We start from the raw sequence: 24,572 nt of genomic DNA on the forward strand, positions 1-24,572 counted from the left end.
AAGAGTTAGGTGCCACTAAGTCCACGTCATTCCATTAAATGAGCGAATGAGCAGGGCTGAGTTGGCATTTGGCACACAGACACAAAAAAGTGTGCACGGTGGTGTGGCTTATATTCAGTGACATAGCCTAGAGCAAGAAATAGTTAGACCTAATCATGAAACAGCAGGCAAACACTGGATGACGTCATCCGATTATGAGTTTGAAAACCGACCGACAATGCTAATGAATAATAACCATTAATTTTACATACGGATGTTAAAATACAAGGGTTTCCTCTACATATCATATCTACACACACCTGTACTTGGATTAATTTAGCAATAAATTAATCCAGAAAGAAAGTAAATTTCAAGTGATGAAAGTTCCGTAGTCTACTGTGTATTTTTTACAGAAATCTTTTTAACGCTTATTCAATAAACCACTGAATTTCTCACAGTTCACAAAAGCTTATTTCTGAAAATTTTTTAGATACTCTGAATAAAAAAAAAAAAGTCCGTTTTTAAATGTCCGTTGATCACCCTCGGCTTAAAAATCGTCTAATTTGGGGACACTGTGGTTAAGTAAGTGTTTGTTTTGGGATGGGAAGTTTCTGCTGAAAATGCAGCTTCACATCAAAAAGATCAGACAGCATCTCCACCCTCCACCTCCATGACGCCCTTGCTGTAGGTACGAGCTTGAAGACTTGCTGTAAGCCTCCAAAGTTGCAACGTAGGATCATAAATTGTGCATACTGTGCGCCTTCGTGGTAATTAGGCATGCAGTGACAGGTGGCCGCCTTTTGTGACAGACAGGACAGGATTATTTATTTATTCAAGGCAAACGATATTATGTATGTAAAACTATCTCACACACAAAAAAGCCACAGATTATAAAAAATTAAAAGTAATAAATCTGTGCCAAAAGGGCAAACTAGTCTTACAACTCGAGGGTACTCGACCGCTGCTTTTTTTTTTTTTTTTTTTATAGCTTATAGGTGTGGACAGTGTAGCAGTTTTATGGTGTCATGAAGATTTAAAATTCCACGGTGCGCTTAAAGTCATATTAAGTTTTGTCTTTGATATTCCCTACATGCAGTTTAAAAAATTAGGATACGAGTGTATATGAAGAAAAAAAAAACCCCGATTTCCTCCTTTCGCAGTAATCCTTTAGATCCACTTGAGGGCGGTACATCTGCTGTTTTGAACACATGGAAATTTGCATGGGCTTGATTTGAGAAGTAACATTACGTCTAAGTGGTGTGATTTGCCAGTTGGCCTGAGGCTTGAGACAAGCAAATTTATGCCTGCGGCAAAAAGGCCTGCAGTGGTGTTTTCATAAAATACTGCTTGTTCACACAAAAACAGAGTGAGTTAAAAGTTTTAAAAAAATGAAAAGGAATAGAAGCATATTCCTATAGAAAGACATCATTTCATCTGCACGGATAAACTTATATTTGTCAGCTGAAAATGGGCAGCGAGGTGGAGTCACTAAATAGTGTAGCTCTGACATGTAGCTTTGGAACGTTCAGTCCCAGTAGCTGCTCCTATGCTTGCTGTGTACTTATCTGAGCACTGGATATCAGCTCTTGCAGTTATTATAATCTTGGCTGCAGTTTGATAATCTACTGGATGTGCTCAACAAAAGATCCGCCAGACCCTCTCCGCCTTTCAATTCATAAATGCAGACACACAATTATGCCTGGGCTCAAAACCAGTTCACCTTTATTAGAAGAAATGGAGGAATAATTAAAAAAAGGAAAACAAGACAAATTTATGTATGTAAATGTTGGGTCCTCTCAAGACGATCAAAAATGTTAGACAACGGACTGTGATTTGTCCAGCCTGCGGTCTTCCTCTGAGTAGCGTCGGTAAGTTTCTGCCAACAGCGGCTCCAGGGCCTCGGCAGAGTTGTAAGAGTGAGAACGCATAGCGCAGGCTATGACGATACCAACCACCACCACAACCAGCACTGCAGCAATAACGGCTACGCTGATGATCTCAGAGAGGGTGAAGGTACGAGCTATGAGGGAAAAGAGCGGACGGTTATGAGCAATTCCTGGATTTTGTGGATCTGCACATGCTTACACGTTCTCTGCTTCTCACCCGGCCACTGGACCTCATATGAGTATCCCAGGTTTTCTGGGGCAGGCACAAACATCTCAGCATTGGTGACAGGCGGCCAGAAAGGAACCATGTTGAACCTGCGGTTGTGTCCAATGGGAGCGTTCTCATCGGGGTAAACAGTGTCACCTGAGAGAGTGAAGAATATGTCAATCCATCCATTCATTCTCCAAAGTGAATTTTGTTGTTTGAATATTCGCAAAGGTGTACCCGGTTGATGCCTGCGGAGCCACTCGTCAAAGACTGCATCGGTAAAGGTGTGAAGCAAGACAAAGATGGGATCATTGGGCGACAGGTGAGTCTGTCCACCCGTCCCGTTGAGGAAGAGGTGGGCCAGATTGTGAAGACTGCGGATCACTGGGTCGTACATCCCCTGGGGGGCGCTGTAGCCTTGAAATTATGGAACAAAAAAGGAGAAAAAAAAGGAAAACGTTTAATGAAGGCTCTGATTTACCAAAATTAGGAACAACAAATGTTGTGTTGGAGCTAACCATATGTGCATGTGGGTGGAGGATTGAGTGAGTGTTTTTCTGGCTTTGTGTTTCATCTATACACTCACACAGTATTCAGCAGCTTTATTTTCTGAGCTGAACCCAAGTGAAACTGAATATTTCCTTGGATTGGGTTGATGGGAGGATGCTAAATCTCAACTACTGCTTTGGTTCTAACCTATGAGTCATGTTGAATGTGGATCACCTTCGATGGTGTTCCTGAAGCTCTCGGAGGAGGTGGAGTAGTAAGGAGGGGTATCAAAGGTGTTGATCTCCAGACAGTCCAGCACATCTTTGGGCTCCGGCAGCCTCTGCACCATGGGCCGCGCCACGTTGCCTGCTGGGTTCCTCCTGATGGGACTGCTCTCTGTGCCTTGGAGATGAAGAAAGGACTCAATAAAACTAGGTTGAGTGAAATATAATTAGTTTAAAATAATAAAGATAACTTCTGATTACTGGCACACTAAGACCTAAGATCAGGCACAAGCCAGAGGTCCCTACAGATATGGCTTGATTGAAAATGTATTATTTAACCACCTTCTAACTCTGTGTGGGAGACTCTACTAGTTTGATCAGCCTTAAACATGACAGGATGGCAGTTTTCTTTTTTAATTATTCAATAAAAGTCAACAGTAGTGAGTGGGAGCTTTGTGACTGAACAGAAGTTTTCTTTTTTTGTCTCTCTTGCATGTATGATCTCTTTCTCTTTTTTCAGGCTTTCTCTCCTACACACAAGCACATAAACAGAAGGCTACATAACCGAGTTGTCTGTCTGTTTGAAGATTATTCCCTCAGATCAAAGGAACCAGTAGACTGTTAGATTCCTGTCTTCAACAAGCGCATGCACAAATGAGGCAACCCCCTTAACCCATTTAAGGAGATGTTGCTTGTTGACGCAGGAAATACCAGGCCTGTCATGACTCTCTGGGGGGAATAACAAGATAGATCACTCACATGTTGGCCACTCACGTGTTCAACCTGTTACCAAACACTTTTTTTTCTTATGACCTCTTTTTATAAGTTTGTTGTTGAGGCTCCACGGGGAAAGATGATTGACATTCCCAATTACTTGCCTATTCCAGATGAAAACCAAATCCTTTATAAATTAGGTGCATTTGAACACTGAAAGAAAGGTAGTGAATTAGGCTTGTAATCTGGTGCCAGTACGGAATGAGAGCCAATCCCTGCAAATCTGATCACCTAAAGTCTAGGTTACGCAGCGTTATCTTATTACTGAATAAGAATTCCCTTATTCTAGGTTAAATCTTGTGACCAATCAGGAATTAACACTGAAAACTAGGCTGATTGAATAAAAACAAAAAAAATCTTTCAAACTGCAGTATTTAGAGATGCAGTGTGTAGTACTCCAGTTACACACGGCAACAGAGAAGGCAATGTTTAACAACTAGAGCAGTTTCAAACAAACTGAAGTAATAGCGAGCAATATCGAATTTAGCACAACAGCTGTGAGCTATTATTTATAGCAGCCTATGTTCTACATGCTCTCTTTATGAGCTCTTTGCCCTCTTTTCTGATGCAGCTGAGACGATGCTGTATATCAGCAGCGCTCGGCTGCACGGCGAGGTATAGTGTGTGTTTCCGTGACTGTCTTTACTGTTGCAGATGGTGCCCAGAGTGTCGTAGTCATCCACACTCTCGCAGATGACCCTCCACTGTGAGAACACAGAGTTGGGGCTGATGGAGCTCATATCAAATGTGCTCCTGGCTCCCAGCAGGTCATCTGTGCAGATGTCGCATTCTCTGCCTCCAATGGCGAAGTTCCAGTAGGGCAGGGCAAAGGTGGGGTTGCCCAGCATGTCCTGTGAAGATCGAACAGGGGAAGGAGGCAGGTGTTCAGGGAAGAACTGTCTGTAAACAAACTGCTTTCTTGAATTGTTTATTAGAAAAATATGCAGGTTGGTCCTTTTTCTTTTTGTCCTTTATGCGCCCTATTTTTTGTCCCCTTCCTATATATTCCTGATTTTGTTTTGCCTTTTTTATTTCCTCCTTGCATTAACCCATTCTTCCTCAGGCTAGCTTTTCACTCAGTGTCAGATCTTTTTTTTTTTCCTTCACCACTCCTCCTATCCTAACCTCCTTATCCATTTCTTTATCAGCCCAGAAGCTTGCTGTCTCTCCTCTTTTCCACTACCACCCCTCTTTCTCCCTGCCTTCTCTCTGCTCACCTGCATGTCTCTCTCCAGTTGCAGCAGATGAAAACGATGCCAGGTGACAAAACCTGGGCCCTCGTGGGAGAAGTCTACACCTCCAAAGCTGGTCTGGCCTGGCCCCAGGTACGTCTTACTGACAGAGTAGTAGTGACTCCAAACAAAGTAATTATAAATGGTGATGTTCTCAAACTGTGGGGTGTTGCCATCAGGCCCAAACAACTCCTGGTACCTAAAGATAAAGGATGAATGTCACGTTGTATTTTTTCCTCCACATTGCCCTGCCTGAATCCTCCAAATTCACCCTGATTGATTTGAAGTAAGAGAATGCGTGGCCTTAGATGAACTATGCATGTGTTAAATGCTCTGCTGTTGCATAAAGCTTTGTAATCTTAGTAGCTCTACAAAGTGTTTTTCACAATTTTGTTTTCACTGATCCATTCAAACACCGCTTCAGAACTTGGGGATGGTACTGGTGAATAACTCACTAATGGATATATAGATATTAATACATATTTTATTCTCTGTAGCTGCAATGCATTATGTGGCATGTAACTAAGAATCTTGAGCATGACCATTAATAACAAGGGGAATTTTAATTGTCTGATCCAGAGGTTAAGAGATTTTCTTTGAGCTGCAGTCAAGAATGGCTTCAAAAATTAACCAATTGCAGTCCTCAGCTGATTTAGAAGGAGGTTATTCACAGATTCAGAAGACTGTAATTCCCTTTACTCATGCCAAAAGTGATCATTTGCTCAACTTTCTACAGCTTTTAAAGAAAGCTGCCATGAGAAATTCTCTGATTTTACAAATAATTTCAAAAACACAGCATGTGGCTCAGCCACAGATACTGCACATATATTTCTTTCAACCAACGCAGCTGAGTCTGAGCGTGCAGGTCCTTGGGCAAAACATACTGTGTTTAGAATCACTGTTGACCAGAGAATTACAAGGTAAAAAAATCAACTCTTTAAAATCATCTAATTGTATTCAGCTTGATTATCATGTTATTTTTTCAATATACCGTCTTGTACAGATGACGAGGTCAGGGTGGACAGTCCTCTTAGCTTGATCCAGAGCATTTACAAACGCCTGCTTCTCAGCTGTGCTCATCTGCATGATGTTTCTCCTTACTGGGGAGAAGTTAATGGGGTGAAGAGAGAGAATGAAGTGTTGTTAAAGTGTGGGGGAAACGAAGGAAGAGTAGAGAAAAGAAAGTGCTATTAAAAATTAACACTTTTTTCCTGCTCCTAGCAATAAATGCTGCCTTCATTCCCCAGGCTGATGTAGACCTGTGAAATCGTGAAGGACACGGTAGAAGATAGAAATTTTAAGTCGTCGTGAATTTTTAGGTCGTAAAAAAGCATCTGCTCTCTTACCCACAGAGATCCTCTGATCACAGTTTGGTCCAGTTAGCCCGTGTCTGCATCGCCCACAGTTGTAGCCGGTGAAATTCCCATTACACCGGCAAGTGCGATTGAAGAATCTCAGCGGCCACCTCTCTCTGTCATCGCGCCCGGCATAAGGGTACTGAGGTCCATGGCGCCGACTGTCAGCCTCAATGGTCACACACTGGCCTCTTCCTGTGCTGAAGCCACACTCGTCTCCTGCTACCCCTGTAGGGGATGGGCAGCACTGGCCACTCTGCAGCCCCTCAGGAGTGACACACTCCCTCGGGAACTGGGCCAAGGTGAGCGTGGCACACAAGGTCCCCACCAAACCCACACTCCACAAGCTGATAAAGTAGAGAATGAGGTGAAGTAAGGAGTTTTTTAGGGCCATGCAGTAATTTAGATGTGAGAACAAGGTTAGAACAAAGTGCGTGGAAATCTTTTACATGTTGAGAATTGCTGTTATACAGGCCTCCTTCTTTTTTAAAGGACTTGTCTTGTTCACGGTTGTGAAGGACCAGTGACCCTCCCAGAACACATTTAGCAAGATGAAGATAAAAAAAAAAAAAACATCCCCACATACACGCCACATCCACTGAAATTAAGCTCTAGAACAACTTACTCAGTATGTGTTCTCTTGTTAAAGCCAATTGTCTTAACATTATTCCAAAACTTCAGTTCTTACACATCCCTGCAGGCAGCACAAGTCATTATTTATAATTCACAAAGCCATTAGCTTTCAACTCTTACAAGTTCAGAAATGCTTTCAACAATAGACAGCAGGCAATGATTTGCTTGAACCTTTTTTCTTTTTTCTTCCTTTTTTTTTGCAGTTAGATTTGCATGCCTTTTGTGCCTTTTGAAGTTTGTTGATTAGAAATGAATGAAGGAGTGGCTAATAATTTGCAATTATTATGAGCAATTATTTAACAACAAAACAGCACCTAAGAAATGTTACCAATATAAAAGGGGGAATAGCTCCACATGTTTGAGCATATTACAAATATTTGAATGCACGACTTAACTAGTCGGCATCACCTGCTGGGTTCTGTGAAAATCTGCTCTGTAACATCATATGAGACAAAACTTCACTTCATCTGCAAAGATGTAGCGCATTAGTCCAATATACACTTTTAATTTGTAAAGGCGCTAAAGCAGTCAGTCATACCGCTGAGTTGTATGACTTTTTGGATTCTACAGTTCATTTGGTGAAAAAGGAATCAGTATCATTTGTTCCCCTACCTCTGACTGTACATGCTGCTCCTCTGTTTGCAGAACTGAAGTCCCCCCCAAGAATCAGCCCGTTGCCCTTCTCTGTCTTAAATAGCTATTGAGCACATGAGCAGGCCTTTGTGGAGCTTGTGCAAGGAGAAACACACACACACACACACACTGTACACACGTGTACACTTGAGGGTACTTGAGTTTTTTCAAAAACTCCTTCATGAACCTTGTGATCATGGACCAAATGACGCCAGACTGTGGATACTCACACAACTATTTGATGACATTCATGCTGAAGTCTTACAAGAGAAAATTTCTGGGGTTTTAGCCAAGTTCTACATTTATGTAAATCATGTACGTAAGTAGAAGTTAGTTCCATGATTTTGTTTTGTTTTGTTTTTTGCTTTCATTTTGTTTCTGTACACTCCAAAAGACGATTTTTCAAATTAAGCAATCAAGACGTGATTGAAGTACAGACTGTCAGCTTTAATTCCAGCAGTTTTACAGTATTTTTACACTAGCACTTTAGGAGATGCAGCAAATTTTATGCGCAGTCCCTCGTTTTCAAAGGCTTAAAAATAATTGGACAATTGACTGACAAGCGGTTTCATGGTGACACGAGGCCTGGTCCCTTGTTGTTATTTCATGATAAATGAAGCAAACATAATATCTGAAGTTGATTCAAAGTCCTAAGTTTGTATTTTTGTCACTTTTCTCTGTAGACAAGGAGGTACTTATTAGTCTGAAAAAAATCTAAATAAATCTAACAGAGAGACAGCAAAAACTTTAGGAGTGGCCAAATCAACAATCTGGTGCATTCTAAAAAGGATTTCTGCATTTGCCAACACAGCTAACCCAAGAGGCCTGAAAGACCATGCATAAAGTGGATGATGACAGAATTATTTCAAATGTTAAGAAAAACAACTTAAAAAAATCTAACCAAGATGGGAACACTCTCAAAATATTAGTGATATCATTGTTAACGTCTACAAACATGAAACGCAGAGGGTTTACAACAAGGTGCAAACCACCGGTTACACTCAAGAACATGAAGGTCAGATGAGTGTTTTTTAGAAATCCTCTGAAAGAGCCTGCACAGTTCTGAGAAAAAAAAGGTCAGATGATAAACTTGCAGAAGAATGACGGGAAGAGAAAAATATGATAGGGGCAGGGTTGTGGTGTGTGGTGGCCAGTGGAACCCGGCACTGGAGTTTATGGATCTAGTTGCTTCTTTGGACACTTAATTTTGTTCTACTCAAAGCAAAACTTATAATACACAAGTCAAGACTGATGCAGAATAAAAAACAAATCCATTTTTAAAAAATCGTTTTACATTTTAAAGACTTTTCAGATAAGGCACTTCATGTTGCAGCCAGCATTCTCAGACTTCAGACTTGCTGATAAAATGGGATGATTGCTCGTGGCAGTTCAGCAGCTTTGTACAGCATGAGCGATGTGGCCACTTTGAAAACCATTGCTCAACAATTCCAGTGCAGCCTAAAGTGTTTATAGACATCAAACTACTAGACAGCAGTAGATACATAAAAGGTTTATCACATTTGCACACTTGCACATGTACACAGTATTTTCAAACACACGTTTCTCTGTTCACTCAGTCACACAGTCATATATGCCAAAATCCAAAATTGTTAGGCTTTTTTTTTTTAATTTACACATGCAAAAACACAAATAGAGTCATATGCACTAAGTGTAAGATGATTATACAGTAGTTAATACACTTGGGAATGTGAGACAGTCACTACTGGGTTTGGTCAGGGTATGAAATTTTTGTGCTCACTGAGCTTAATTTAGATATAGCATGGATGAGGAAACAGCTGGACCCCCTAGAGAAAGGAAGTCCTGAGGTCTTGTGAGGAATTTTGTCCTGATCCAATATTGGCCCACTCATCTGTAGAGCTGGGTGGGAGGTCTGACATAGCTATTGCATGCTCATCTCCTTGCTGGTCATTTATTTTGGCCAGGGTTGAAGCCATATTAGCTGGGTCAACTGCAGCCATCCTGGTGGAAAGGACAAAAGAGCAGTTGGCAGTGATTAGACCAGTTGAAACAGGAAAAAAGGAGAAAATATACAGCCGTCTGATAACAGGAACAACTCACATTGTTGTACAATGGTATAATATTAGGTTAGTGCTAGCAGGAAAATGGGATAAATTTCACACAAATGAGAAAATCTATTTTGCTTCACGCAAAAACAAAGACAGGCACCTTTCAAGCGATGAAATCGAAACACACTTTCAAATGGCTTGTTCGTAATGGTTGTCAAACTGCTGTTAAGTATGCCGCTCTAAGCGAATGCTAATATTCTCACTGGAAGGTCTGTTTATTTAATGATTTCCACACCAGATGGAGAAGCTTACAAACTGTGCTGAAATGAGATACCTGGGAGCTAATGACACACCTAGATACAAACAGATCACTTGACATTATTGAATAATTGCAGGGGATACCGTCCTGGCTGAAATTTTTAATACGTCCTAGTAGACTACCCCTCAAGGGCAACAATGCGGCTGTCCTAAGAGCACTTCCATTATGTTGCCTGGGTGCTGAATATTTGCACGTTACCCAGAATGCCTGATGAGTTTAATGTTCACACAGCTGCTTTGGGTTTTGTGTTGGGCTCGGGTGAGGTTTGCGTTGGTTATTGTCAAATGGATATTAACACATTTCTGTCCTCTTGTCTCTGATTTTCAAGGTGATGTGCATCATGCATTTAAGTGTGGCAGGCAAACATTCAATATGGATGGGAAGACTTAATAAGAGAGTGGGGCCTGTTAGGTCGAACCAGCTAGGCTAAAGGTGATCGTGTTGAAACTACCAGTCACTCAGATAGGAGCTGGATTTGGGTTACAGTTTAAAGCTCACTGAAAAATAATATTAGAGCACTGTGGAGGTTTTTTTGTTGTTGTTTTTTTTGTCGAGCTGTTTGCTTGAAGTTCCAAGGATAATGAAGTACGATCTTTTTTCTGCGGCTATGATTTCAGCCAAGCACCCACTGAAGTTTGTAAATCCCAGCATCTTTTGTTCAGGTACAGTTGTTTACAGCCACCTTGACTCTTGAAATACTTTTTTTGGGGGAAAAATTTATTGCTAAAGAAGAGTTTAAAAACCAAAAAAGTATTTAAAAAGCGAATTTTGTTTTCTATTAACAGGAATTTAGGTTCTTCTGATGACGACTGGATTGTCACTGCTGCTGTAAAGTCTCTTAACAAGGACACATTTCAAAATTACTGTGTCGACTGTTTAATAATTCAGTGTTGCTTTGTTATTGTCTGTGCAAGGCAGGCATCACATTTCTACTTGTGTCTTATACACATTCACTCGCTGAAGCAACACACAAATACACAGACTCTCAATCTCTAAATCTCTGAATTTTTAGTATTTTTTGTTTACAGTTGATTGTCACCACATGCATATTATTCACATGGTCTCTCACTGCAAGCACACAACTGTAGCTTAATTACTGATCCAAGCCCACCGGTCTGATTAGCAAAAGCAGTGGTATTAGCCAGTAATGCTCTTGGTTCACGGGACTCACATTCTCATGTGACATTTTGAGCAGAATCCCGGGGCTATTACACTATAAAAGCGCCAAGAGGGAATCAGCTGAGAAGCACACAGCTGGTGGCTCCTGACCTCCTATGCAGGTCAGTACATGATATTTAGGCAGGTCACAATGGAAAAGTAAGTAAGTGTAGCTGAGTCGAATAGTCGAAGTCGAAGCCCTGCAAAGCTGTTCTTGTGTAATGGTCAGTATCTCTTTCTCAGTTCTGAGACTGTACAGGGAGACACAGTAAACCTTCTTATAGTGGAAAGCATGGATGTGTCCTGAATTGACTGCTGGTACTGTCTCATGTTACTAGCAGTAACAAGGACACTAACAAATAGAAAAACTAGGAAAACGGCAGGAGGGAGGGATAAGAAAACCATTCTGTTTTTAGGGAGTCTTGTTATTGCCTCTGCAATACGCCTGTTGTCATTTTCATTTGCACCAAAGCAAGTGAATTGGATTCACAATGGTTTATGATTTCTAACAAGACAGATTGATGTCCCTGAAGTTTAACTGGCTCTGTGTTATACTGTGAAAATGAAGCATTACCTTAATTTTCTTTTGAGCAGTGTAAGAAAAAATAAAAAGGTTGGGAAGAGAGAAAAAGGCCAGGCTTAAAAAAGAATGTGAACACTGTATATTAAATGTTTTGAATGTGACTTTGCAGTCAGCAGATCTCAAGTCAAATAAACACCCGTGGAAGATTGTGTGTTAGGTTGTGTTAGATTGCAAAATGACACAATTCTGGCAGCATTTTATGACTCTTAATGTTGTCCCTTTCCTTTATTTTTGCAGATACTCTCATGTGTGCTGTACGCATCTATAACACTGCAAGAAACACTGGTGAGAACATACTGTTGAGGGTCACCATTGCCCGCAGGCAGTGTATCATCACTGTAGTCATCTCCTGTAGTTGCCTCTGGTTCAACACACTCTTCCTCACATGCACGCTGTCGGGGCAGGCTGCTGCACGCACACAAACACATAAACAATATCCCTTTATCACTATTATTGCTCTTCTTGCTTACTCTTGACCTTCTACAAATTAACTGCATGTTGCAATGAGTCATGTAGAGAAATAAAAAAGTAGCCAAGTATATAACTGAAGCAAGACCATTCTCTTTTGTGAACAGAGGAGGAAATTCTGACCCAACACTGGATACAGTGGTCTGATTTCATCATGTATCAGTGTTGAAATGTTACCTTGAGCTCAGGCAACATCTAAAGCAATCATGTGCCAGTTCTGCTCTGAGTCCCATCTGTGATTGTAGCACTTTTGTTGTTACAGGTAGCAATCAAATGGTTTGTTTCGGATATCAGAGAAAAAGAAGTGGAAGGTGGCTGACACTAGTGCAAATGCAACAAATGTTAGTTGCATTCACGTTCACAAAAGTAATTTAAAAAAGAGTCTGCTTTACAAATACAGAGTCAGACAGATATTCATGCAATGGTATTATACAAATTTGTGTTGTAAAAGAAATGTACTTTAAAATGAGGCTGTTTGATGTGTAGTCTAACCTAATCAAAGCATAATAATGGAAGGCAGGCTTTAAAGGAATACTGCTGGCCAGAGATTAACAAGCAAAGCATTTTTGCTGACAAGCAAAGATTAGAGCTGTAATTTTAGGAACTCAGGGGCTATAAAAGAACTGTTTTGAATCAATGTTCCTGTAGATCAAGTGCACAGAAGCTGGTGCAACTTACCTGTTTTTGTGACGACGTTTGACGATATAGATAATGATGACGGCGGTCTGCAAAACCAGGAAAACTGCAGCAGTAACAGCTCCGATTTTCCATGGTTCCAAGCCTAATTCAGTTGATTCTAAACAGATACAATAAGGCAGAGAGAGATAAATTGCAGGGCAGAGCAGGTGGAAGCATTAGATTTAATACAAAGTTTGACATACTTGTGGCTGATGGGCAGCCACAAGTATGTCAAAGTGTCCAGCAAATCAGAATCAGAATCAGAATACTTTATTGATCCCTGGGGGAAATTATTTAATGTACAAACAGGAAGCTCTTATATGAATATGTGCAGTCTAATTATACATGATGGTTTTTCATAGAAGAAAAGACCTTTTGTTTTTTGCTACCGCTACGTCATTCTAAACAATCTGCCAGTAAAATTGTGCCAGCCCAAACTGGCATGTGTCTAATGGCTCTGGCTCCTACAAAAAATATGAAGCAAATACAAGAGGCAGAAAACAGCATGTTGTAGCCTGTGTGACAGGAGGGTCCAAACTTTCTGGTCTTCCCCCACCAGTTAGGGTATAGTTAGCCTGCACAATTGCTCAGTGGAATGGAAAAACATCAAGCTGGCCATCTGCATATTTTGCTGGCAGAATCATGATAATGATCTGTTTTCTTCTTCTTTATTCTGCCCAAGTTTTTAATGTGGAAAAAAACAAATCTCCTGTTGAATATTTCCCAAACTATTTATAGCCTAGGATGTGTTTCTAAAAGTGTTTGAGAGCTACAGCAAATCTAATATATGACTTTTGGAGGGAAAAGTTACAGCTGCTATTGTAAGACTGCTGTAAAAACACACACACACAGACAAAAAGGTGCAACAAAGCCTAGAGAGGTCAGTCCCAGGGCAAACGCAAAGACCACATTGCAATCACCAATCAATCTACCATGCATGTCTTTGGGCTATGTAAAATACATAGTTATCTATACTGTAAGTTTAGCTTTTACCTGGATCTTTAACTAGCTCATTGGTCTCCCCCAATGCCTCTCCTTCAGTCCTGGGGTGTTCGGCTAGATCATCATTCATAAAATTATCCAGTGTAGGATGGGCATCAGCTGGGTCATACAGGGAAAGGTCATTGGTCGGTGTGATGATCTCATTGCTGTTAAATTTCTCATCATCTAGGTTTCTTTCTTCAGTCTCCACATCAATGAGGAATAAATCCACAGTGGAAGCCTGGTTCTCAGAGCTCTGCAATATGGTGGTTTCAGCACCACCATCAGGTTCTGGGCCAGAGATCCCCACCACATCTAGAAGTGAGGTTTGGTATGTGACACACACATGAAAATGAAGAGTAGAGGCCTAGACTAAGGTTTTGTCAAGTGGAGCAGTGGAATGTAGAATAAAGTACAGATGTGCCGTAGCTAAAAGACCCTGGTGGGTCGTGATTTGTATGCATTTGTAGCAGAAAGTGTCTTTTCTTTTCTGCAAAGGTCTCAATGACCAATGACCGTACAGGAATGGAGGATTAAACTGATAAAGGATTCATGTTTGTATCAATGTACTCAGAGTAGAAATGTCAGATTTTAGCCAGTGTTAACTATTCTTATTTACATTTTATTGGGGTTTTCGGACATAGTCTAGTAACCAGCCTTTTTTGTTGCACTAAAAGCTGTTATAGTCCTAATTTAAGGTCTTTAAGTATGTTATGATGCACACTAGGGGTGCAACGATACTCGTATCGATATTGAACCGTTCGATACAGTGCTTTCGGTTCGGTACGCATATGTATCGAACAATACAAAATTTGTAATTTATTTTATCAACTTTCCTTCTGACGATGCTGTCTGTGTTGAGCGCTCAGTGAATCTGCGTTCGACTACTCCGCCTAGGCTGCACTGTCGAGCGCAGATCCACTGAGCGTTCAACACAGACAGCATCGTCAGAAGGAAGAGCGCAGGGCAAGCTAGCGAGACAGAAGTTAAGCTCTCCTTGCAACATGGCAAATTGAACCTCCCCCACCCTCATTCAGATCTGGCGTTTGGAATTATTTTGGTTTTCATGTAACTTATGACCCTGAAGGTAAGCGCGTCATGGACTAAAGTAAAACGGTATGTTGGATGTGCCACGCAATGCTCAATTACATGGGTGGGAACTAGTGTGTTAGCGCAGTTAGCTCGTTAACGTGTTGGCCTCTAGCCCCACGCAGGGGTAGCTCGTTAACGGAGATTTGCCGTGTTGTGGCGTTAACGTCGTTTCAACGAGATTAACGCTGACAGCACTAGTGGGAACACAACGAATATGACTGCACATTTACGCCGACATCATCCTAGTGCAAAGACAAGTGGAAGCAGACAAAAACAACAAGCATGCATGCTACAAACTTTACCCGAGTCATTTAAACAGCCGTTAGCACATGATTCTCCTTATGGGGACCTGATATGTTTAATATTGTGGCGAGCTCAGACAAGGAGGAGACGGAGGTATCGTTTGGTCTTGCTTCCCGTGAGCTAGCCAGGGAGCACAGCCGTTTATTGACATCTGCAGAAGAACACTGCCGCTAGCTAACTGCTCAGCGCGGCAACCGCACAGCAACAACAACACACAGAGCGCCCTCTGACCCCGGAAGGACACACCGTCGCAGCGAGAAGGCGTCACCCGTCACTATGGCAACATAAACAAAACATAACTGTACAAACAGAACCCCGAACAGCCCTGACCCGCTACATAGCCCCCACCTAAGGGGTCAGTCGTCCCCGACGACCCCATTACCCCACACAAAGTCCTGCAAATGTCCAGGTGCCTTCTTTTGGCGCACCGGCCGGTCACGACCTGCGGGGGAAAAGTCACTCGGGTCAGAACATGGGGTGCCACCATCATCCCACTTCTGACACCAATGTGGCGAGCTCAGACAACGAGGAGATGGAGGTGTCGTTTGGTCTTGCTTCCCGTGAGCTAGCCAGGGAGCACAGCCGTTTATTGACATCTGCAGAAGAACACTGCCGCTAGCTAACTGCTCAGCGCGCAACCGCACAGCAACAACAACAACACAGGGCGCCCTCTGACCCCGGAAGGACACACCGTCGCAGCGAGAGGGCGTCACCCGTCACTATGGCAACATAAACAAAACATAACTGTACAAACAGAACCCCGAACAGCCCTGACCCGCTACAATATGCTGCTGAGAATATAGCCCAGAAGAAGCGTATAGTATAGCTTTTATTTTGGAAAGAGCCATTTCTCTGTAATAAACTCTCTTTTCCAAAGATGAGTGATTCCTCAATCAGATACAGGTGTTACCGCGCCAGATCCGCGGCCCCGAACCATCGTAAGGAAACCCTGGTCAGTTACTGAAGGTTCCGTAACTGACTCGTAGCCGGCAACAGCTTACTATACAGGTCAACTCCGCTAGCAAAAAGATGAAGGAGGGGGAAACTATCAATCTCAAAGATCCAGTCACCCATCACTGGACTCTTCCCCTCCTGCCCTCTGAGCGCCACAGAGCCTCCGGACTGACCAGGTACCGGAACAGCTTCTCCCACAGCTGTCAGACTCACTGAACTCTGCTCCGACATCTGACCACGTAAACACATGGACTGAACACACAACACCCACAATGGACAACTGTACCCTCAAACACAAATAATAACGGACTGAACACCACTCACAACCACCAGCATTATAGCCTCTGTAGAACTATCACACCCTCACTTAGCTTAAGCACTTGTATAGCTCTGTGTAAAAATCATTCTGTACATTCGATAATCTTTAATCCTACAACTGTTTACAACTTGCATAGTTCCCATTCTGTATAGCTGTATATCTCAGATTCTGTAAAGTTATTTATTTCATATTCTGTATAGTTTTTCATATTTATATCCTGTTCATATCCGTACATAGCTTGTACTCACTACAGCCTGTACATACTTATAGTTATAGAATATTCACAACATACTTCATACCGTGTACATTATAACATACCATAATAGACCCATTTCTGTAATATACTCACATATCTATATTATTGCTAATATATATTGTAATATATCTATATCACTAAAGCACTTCTGGATGGATGCAAACTGCATTTCGTTGCCCTGTACCTGTGCATGTGCAATGACAATAAAGTTGAATTCTATTCTATTCTATTCTATTCTAAACTGCTTCACCGAACTTTATTTCTTCTCTAAGGCACGAACACCGCGTAAAGTGGGCTGAAACAGTTTACTCACAGCAAGCATCGCCGACACAACTCTGGCTGTCGAGGGAGTTATTATATTCCTTTTATTTCTTTTCTTTTCGTCTCTTCTGTAGCTAACCGTTACTTTTTCCCCTTCTCCGCTCTCTCTCTTCACACACACACCAGGCAGTCCCGCTACACACATCCCGAATACATTTCCCATCAGGCTTCATCCTTAAAGGGCCATGCCTGTAACACAGGGCTTGCAAAATCGCTAGCCCGACGTCCCGGGGCTAGCGATTTTTCCAGTCGTACTACCAAAATCTATCTCTGCCCTGCCCGTCGAGCTATTGTAGGAAGGAAAAATATATGTCAATGCTTTTGCATTCTTTCGGAAATGTAGCTGGGTAATTATGTCATTGGCATCGGTGAGCCACTGTCAATATGTGACATATTGAAATCGCGTTTGAATATGCGCTTGTTTTTTGCTTTCACTTTGTAAATGTCCAGGTGCCTTCTTTTGGCGCACCGGCCGGTCACGACCGGCGGGGGAAAAGTCGCTCGGGTCAGAACATGGGGTGCCACCATCACCCCACTTCTGACACCAATGTGGCGAGCTCAGACAACGAGGAGACGGAGGTGTCGTTTGGTCTTGCTTCCCGTGAGCTAGCCAGGGAGCACAGCCGCTTATTGACATCTGCAGAAGAACACTGCCGCTAGCTAACTGCTCAGCGCGGCAACCGCACAGCAACAACAACAACAACACACAGGGCGCCCTCTGACCCCGGAAGGACACACCGTCGCAGCGAGAGGGCGTCACCCGTCACTATGGCAACATAAACAAAACATAACTGTACAAACAGAACCCCGAACAGCCCTGACCCGCTACAATATGCTGCTGAGAATATAGCCCAGAAGAAGCGTATAGTATAGCTTTTATTTTGGAAAGAGCCATTTCTCTGTAATAAACTCTCTTTTCCAAAGATGAGTGATTCCTCAATCAGATACAGGGCTCGCAAAATCGCTAGCCCGACGTCCCGGGGCTAGCGATCTTTCCAGTCGGGCTACCAAAATCTTTCTCTGCCCTGCCCGTCGGGCTATTGTAGGAAGGAAAAATATATGTCAATGCTTTTGATTCTTTCGGAAATGTAGCTGTGTAATTATGTCATTGGCATCGGTGAGCCACTGTCAATATGTGACATATTGAAATCACGTTTGAATTTGCGCTTGTTTTTTGCTTTCACTTTGCAATCGCGCGAACTGTGTATAGAGAGCGACAGCACTGATTGGTGAGTGATGATAATTTGCGCACCAATTCCTCTGACATCGTCTTATCAATCGTTAGCTTACTATGCAAACATGACAAGTGAAATCTCCCGCAGCAAGCTTAAACATGTGAGAGGTTGATCGCGCAGAGAGTCGCTGACCGTTATGTGTGTGTGTGTAAAAGCAGCAGGATATATATTTTAGTTCTGCTGAGCCAAATAAGACAGGTCAGGGTGAAGAAGTGACAGCCAAAGAAAAGCTTACCACAAAACGGAAAAGTTATGACAAATCAGACTATAAGGCAAAAAAGTGCAGCTTTATGGTTTCATGGACAAAAGAATTTCTGTGGCTGCAATATGACGAGCTATATAACCGGGGCTGCACATAAGTGGTCCGCAGGTGCGCATTCGCTGTCAAAAAAAAAAAAAAACGCGCACAAGATATGAAGTTGCAACGCGTGTTTGCATACATAAGATTTTCTGGAGGAGGACAGACATTTGTTTAAAACTCTTAAAGATGTCGAAGAAGCTCCTTTAAGCAATTACTTTGGTGTTCCTCTACCTCCAAAGAAATGTCAGAAGGAGTCCGAACCACAAAAGAAGCGTGTATTCTCGGAAAAGTGGTTGCAGGAGGTGAGCTGGCTTCAAACAAATGATGAACGCACAGAGATGTGGTGCAGAATGTGCCGTGAAAATCCCACTCTAGCGGACAAAAACAGTGCTTTTTATATGGACGCAAACGCGCGTTGCAACTTCTTATCTGGTGCGCGTCTTTTATTTTGACAGCGAATGCGCACATGCGGACCACTTATGTGCACCCGTGTAAATAACATAATGTTCTGCCGGGTGTGTTGTTGGTTTTCTCTCGATTTCTGAGTCGACAAGCGCCTTTGTTACTGGGACCAGTCATTTTAAGAAAGGCCCCCATTAGAAGCCATGAGAAATGCAAGAAATGCATTACTGCTCAGTCTGCAATATCTTTCCCAGAACAAACACCAATTGCAAATAACATACTAAAAATAAACCTGAAAAATCTGTTTAGACCAGCGTACTATGTTGCAAAGAGTGAACTACCACTGGCAAAATTTAGCAGTCTTTGCAAACTTCAAAAAGCAAATGGCCTAGATCTTGGTTCCACTTGTCTCTTACCTGTGACTTCAGCGGAAATTTCAAATTCAGGATCTGACACAGACTGATTCATGTCCTACACAGTTCTTACAAGTTCATAGAACTTTCTGTTCAATTAGAACCAAGTATTTGAGTTTATTGTAATTTTTATACAATGTTGTAATTTGTTTTTCAACAATTTTTTGATTAATGTTTTGTTTCCTTTACAATATTATACTTTAATGTATAATATTGTAAAGGAAACAAAACAGGAAACAAAACATCAATCAAAAAATTGCTCTCTTTTTTATTCGGGCTACTTACATTTATTTTGGGCTACCAAAAACTGAAGAGTCCCTGCCCGAAGGGCTACCAGGGATTTTGAAATTTTGAGAGCCCTGAGATATATTTATTTTTTTAATTACTTTTGTTTCAGCAACATTAAATTTAAAAACTGTACTTTTGAGTTAAAATATATATTTATAATTTTAATAAATGACAAATTAAAAAGGCATGAACATTTTTTTTGTATCGAAAAAATATCGAACTGTGACGCCAAAGTATCAAACCGAACCGAACCGTGAATTTTGTGTATCGTTGCACCCCTAATGCACACAATGCAATGCTCAACCAAATCTGCTGAGTCTTATGCAAATGCAATTTTAAAGACCATTGCAGTTTTAAGTTTTTGTGACCCAAATTATGAGCTGGTTCTAGATATTCTGCATTTCAGATATTTAACAGAGACAGATGAACTAAGATTAAAGTTAATATGACAGATAAAACTTACTCTGTCTAAAAGATGAAAGATTATAGACTGAAGCCTTATTTCTTAGTGTAGGTTACACTTCAGTTCCTGTGCATTTTCTACATTTTTGCAACTCCACCTCACCTTGATCCTTTTTTGTACTGTCAATTGAAGTCTCCAAAGCAAGCTGCTCCTCTTCTGCTTCTTCTTTTTGGCCATCTCTTTTATTCACGAGCACCACTGATTTCCTCTTGATCACACTCTCTCCATCTCTGTCATCTACTTTTGCTTCCCCCACAGTTGTACCCCCTAATTCTACCTCTACTGAAGCTCCTTCCCCCACTAAATGACCTTGTTCTTGTTTTTCTTCTGGTCCATCTGGCTCTTTAGCTATGTTTACATCTTCCTCAAGTATTGGCTCTCTGACTGCAGTTTGTGTGGCTTCTATCTGATAATTGTCCAAAAGCAGCGCTATTGTCTCACCTGCTGTTTTGTCTAGCCAAGTTTCTTTCTTATCTCCTATCTGTTCCACATCAGCCTCTCCAAGATTGAGTTCAGGCTCTCTGTGTACTGCCACCTCCTCAACATCCAGAGTTTCCTTTGTCTCTTGTATTTCTGTTAGTGTTGCACCTTTTTCTTCTGACAGCACAGCCTGATCTTTGTTGTCCTCCTGAATTTTTGCCATTACAGCTGAATCCTCTCCTGTCTCGTCTAAAGTGGCTCCAACTCCTTCTACAACCTCATCACTGAATTCAGTTCCTAGAGTCTCATCAATAACCCTCACAGTGTCTGCTTCTCTGACTCCAGTTTCTACACCTGCTGTGGTTTTCTCCACAGATCCAGCTGCTGTTTCATGCTCTTCCATGACAACTCCTCTATCAGTTACATCTTCAGATGCATCCACCCCTGCTTCATCCTGCTTCTCTTCAACACCAGCATCTTCTTCACTGATGCCCACATTTTCATCCTCCACTTTCTGCTCCAGCACTTCTGCCTCAAAGTCAGCTTCTTCCTCAGCTGCTTTCTGGACTGTGCCCGGATCCACTTTTGCATCACTCCCTCCATCCGCTTGTCCGAGAGCGACCTCCACCACCTTCTCCAGCAGCTGTTTCAGCACTTCCTCTGTCCTACGACCCTCCACCTGCTCTGAGGCTTCCTGCACAGCTTGCTGCACCTCCTTCAGGCTAGGAGGGGACAGTACTGCTGGTGCCACCCCTGCAGAGGTTAGCTCTGGTTCCTGTGGTGAGGTCCATCCATAGTGGGTGCCCTCAGTGGAGGACTGGATAGAGGTCATCAGACCTAAGTACACAGTGAACAAACGGGAATATATTACGTTTAATGGCATTTAATTTTTTATTGATAGTGATGAATATTGATAATTTAACATACCTAAGGACTAGTTACTACATCTTTGTATATACTATGCATGACATTTTCACATGTAATGAACATATAAAGTATATGTGGTAGCATTATCTCAGATTGCCAGTGAATCAAATCTAAACACATCTATTTATACTTGTTCCTTCACTTTGTCATACTATTATTTATTCATTTTGTAGATTATAGTTAATTAAACTAGTGGTTTGGAATCAGTAAGCAGTTGTGACTCGTTCATCAGAACATCACTGTATACATAATCACACCTATCTACTACCTCCCTACCTTGTATTATTAAAACCACTAGGAATCCTTTCAAAGCGCAGTACTCCATGTGTACTCCAAATGTGTACTCCAAAGCAATCACAGTAATTTCCAGGAAGATCCTTTTAATGTCTTTTGTTTCTAGAAATCTTGCTCAAAATGCCAAGTGTGAGTGTGTACACCACCACAAGACATACACTGAGACTCTGGATGGTTGGACGGCAAATACCCAATGGAGTGTGATCCCAGCAGGTGACGAAGAAATGAGGGAGGGTGGAAAACAAACATCGCCGTGTTAAATATTGTCACCTCAAGGTTTCTCTGTACCACCAGGTGTCCCTATGGTGTCGTTAGATGAAGTAGCACCGCAGCGCTAAATGGTTTTGAGACTCTTACAAGGGTTGTGGTGAAGCATGGACGGCATGTCACACACACAGTGAACTCTGGAGGAGCAATTATAAGGAGAGTGTGAGTGATGCAACCATTTAGGCCTGAAACAGTGCTAGAGAAAGCAGAGCTGAGTTGGAGCCCAAAAGACTACAAAATTTCACAATATTTTAAAAATATTTAATGAGTTAGTTTACAGAGTGAAAAGAATCCCTTATGTTACCAGGTTTTTTATTATATAAAGCATTTGTTTCTACTAAGATGCCCACTTCTCTGTTATCGGTCCGATGTGCACAGCTAGGATGTCGAACAGCACAGTGATGCCTTATGGTTTCCTATTGTTGCATCTAGGGTGTTTCTATTCAGTCTCTTGATTGCATGATTAGTGTGGAAATCCAAGGAAATTGGAAGCAGGTGTTTCATTAATTGGGTTGTTTCTGTGAATGCACATAGTGTATGGCTAGAGGCAATGAAAAATCCCTAGGTGGGTTTTTTTTTTTGCTGCAGTTTATTTATATTCATGTCTAGGTTAGCATCACAGAGGCACTACAAGAGCACCAAACACCCACTTGGATAGTTTTGTTTTTTATATGCATACAGTCATTGAAGTAAGCATGCATATCCATATTGTAAAAGTACAACAGCCGAATAAAGTAACCAAACATTGTTCTGTTACTACACCTAGTTTATCACATGCTACCTCCATATATCTAGGGCTGCTTAGGTTGTCCACCTCTATGTTACAGACAGCAATATCTCAGGACTTTTTGGATGGTTGGATGCATGTAAAGCTTGACTGTGGTGATCAACAGCCATTTGTGTCTTTCTATTCATGCATGCATCCTAATGACTTTGCTTGCCTCTGATGTTCTCTATTGACATTAGGAGATTCAGATTTATGTCTTTGAGTAAAGAGACAAATAATCTACAGTGACCAACTAATTTATCAGTTGACCATCAAATTCTGCTAATGCTTGAATTTGTTCAAGCATTAGTCAAGAAAATTGACTAAAACAGCAGTTTTACACCAGATCTCCTTGCTTACACAACCCGAAAGGGGATTTGCATCTCTGGCTGGAATTGAACCAGCAACGTTTGCTTTCCAGGCAAATGTGTAAACACCACACTATGGAGCATATTCAGTGTGGTTTGGATTATATGACATCGTAAGCACTTTCCATCTTTACACTTTAAAATAAGCTGAGTAATTTCATTAGCACAATTTATCGTAATGCTAGATTTTCGCTATCATCTCAACTTTGGTAGCATGACTAGAGCCATTCACTAAACATGAATACCTCTATTCATTCACCCCCAAGTCAGTGTGTACTGGAATATTACATTTTTTTTACCCCACCCCCGACGCAACCACACACACCACCACCCCCATTCCTCGACCTCTGTAAGAAAAAGTAGTGTCTTTGATAGCTCATACCGTAGCTGCATTGTGATCTGCCTAATAATAGTAAGACTTCTGGGAAGCTTTAATGTATCTTGCTTTTCAATGAATCATCTGATCCTCACCAAAGGCTACACTGATTCTTTCACCACAGGACCAGCATGGCAAAATGATAAATTCCTGTCATCTAACCAGCAAGATTCCTTCATCTACCAGTTTATTATCTTTCAGACTCATCAGTCTATTGGTCTGTTCTGAGTTATGAAACCAAATATGGATATAATCATGTTTTTTTTTAAAAACAAAACAAAAAAGAACATCAATTTTATTATAAGAATGTGTCGGTGGAATTCTCTGTAGTTCTTTGTGTTGCTTTTGAAGCCACATGTAGTGCTGCGCAGTGCTCCCTGCTTCATTTTGATTTTCTTGACAATTCACTGCCAAATCTGCACTTCTGCATATTAAAGACACTCTGTGTCAAAACAAACCAGAGATAGAAACTGAGACTTGGTTGCTTCAGAGGAGCAACAAGACATAACTCAGTTGTTTTGTTCTTTGCTTTCTTTGTTTCATGCTTTTAAAGTCTCTTCAACTTTTACTTTCTGATCTCGCTCACTCTCATTCGTGACTCCAGGAGATTTGGTCTGAAAGGTTAATACAGTCACATGAGCTTCACACTGTGCTTTGTGCTACCAGGCAGTAGCACCTCATACTTAGCTTGTGACTAAGTCTGGGAGAGGGGGATTATTACCAAGATGCATACTGTATGCATCCTAACACATATGTCTAATAAGTTTGATGATAGCTTAAAATAAGACAAATAAATGCGGGCAAGACACGGGTGAAAGCAATCACCTAAAATCAAACCAAACAATGTAGAAAAGGATAACAAGCAAAAGCTAACTCACACATGAAACAAGAGGAACACAAACTTGTCTTACTAAACCACAAGAAAACCATGACAAGGCAAAAAATGAAATTAGATCTTTATTAATGTAAATGGTCAGTGACCCATAGTTGACACTGTCCCTATTTATGCAACGGATTTCCCCGAAGGTGAATAAAATAGACCTTATTCTATTATTTTATCTTATTCCTGTCATCTTACCAAAGGGAAACTCTAGAAAGTGCACGGCCTCTGAAGCTGCTCTGTGTTTAGGGCTGAGGGCAGCAGCACCTTGTGCAGTGCTGTGAGTGCATAAGAGCTGCT

General features: G+C 41.5%; 2 protein-coding genes across 2 annotated transcripts; both read right to left on the bottom strand.

Annotated features, from left to right (window-relative positions):
- Window positions 1-1,672: 1,672 nt before the first annotated feature.
- tyrp1b (tyrosinase-related protein 1b) lies at window positions 1,673-7,551 on the bottom strand. The gene is made up of 9 exons (XM_040024435.1): window positions 7,393-7,551; window positions 6,139-6,494; window positions 5,784-5,892; window positions 4,778-4,991; window positions 4,207-4,411; window positions 2,797-2,964; window positions 2,311-2,490; window positions 2,083-2,229; window positions 1,673-1,999 (listed from the first exon to the last, which is right to left on the bottom strand). Exons 1-9 carry the CDS (start codon window positions 7,404-7,406, stop codon window positions 1,794-1,796), a joined length of 1,599 nt encoding a protein of 532 aa, XP_039880369.1. The 5' UTR covers window positions 7,407-7,551; the 3' UTR covers window positions 1,673-1,793.
- A 224-nt stretch (window positions 7,552-7,775) lies between these two features.
- On the bottom strand, window positions 7,776-14,378 carry si:dkeyp-118a3.2. Its single transcript, XM_040024436.1, has 4 exons — window positions 13,640-14,378; window positions 12,647-12,764; window positions 11,798-11,908; window positions 7,776-9,393 (listed from the first exon to the last, which is right to left on the bottom strand). Exons 1-4 carry the CDS (start codon window positions 13,716-13,718, stop codon window positions 9,219-9,221), a joined length of 483 nt encoding a protein of 160 aa, XP_039880370.1. The 5' UTR covers window positions 13,719-14,378; the 3' UTR covers window positions 7,776-9,218.
- Window positions 14,379-24,572: the final 10,194 nt, after the last annotated feature.

The sequence above is a fragment of the Simochromis diagramma genome, unplaced genomic scaffold, assembly GCF_900408965.1.
Source record: "Simochromis diagramma unplaced genomic scaffold, fSimDia1.1 OVJJ01000302.1, whole genome shotgun sequence".
NCBI lineage: Eukaryota > Metazoa > Chordata > Actinopteri > Cichliformes > Cichlidae > Simochromis > Simochromis diagramma.

Bases quoted from the DNA above. Each gene is read 5' to 3' on its own strand.
- si:dkeyp-118a3.2 (XM_040024436.1), bottom strand. From the start codon at position 13,718: ATGAATGATGATCTAGCCGAACACCCCAGGACTGAAGGAGAGGCATTG. The intron at 12,765-13,639 runs GTAAAAGCTAAA...GTATCTGTTTAG, and splicing joins TGAGCTAGTTAAAGATCCAG to AATCAACTGAATTAGGCTTG. The intron at 11,909-12,646 runs GTAAGTTGCACC...GTGTGCGTGCAG, and splicing joins AAACGTCGTCACAAAAACAG to CAGCCTGCCCCGACAGCGTG.
- tyrp1b (XM_040024435.1), bottom strand. The intron at 4,992-5,783 runs GTATATTGAAAA...CTTTATCTTTAG, and splicing joins CTCGTCATCTGTACAAGACG to GTACCAGGAGTTGTTTGGGC. The intron at 2,230-2,310 runs GTACACCTTTGC...TCACTCTCTCAG, and splicing joins GCTCCGCAGGCATCAACCGG to GTGACACTGTTTACCCCGAT.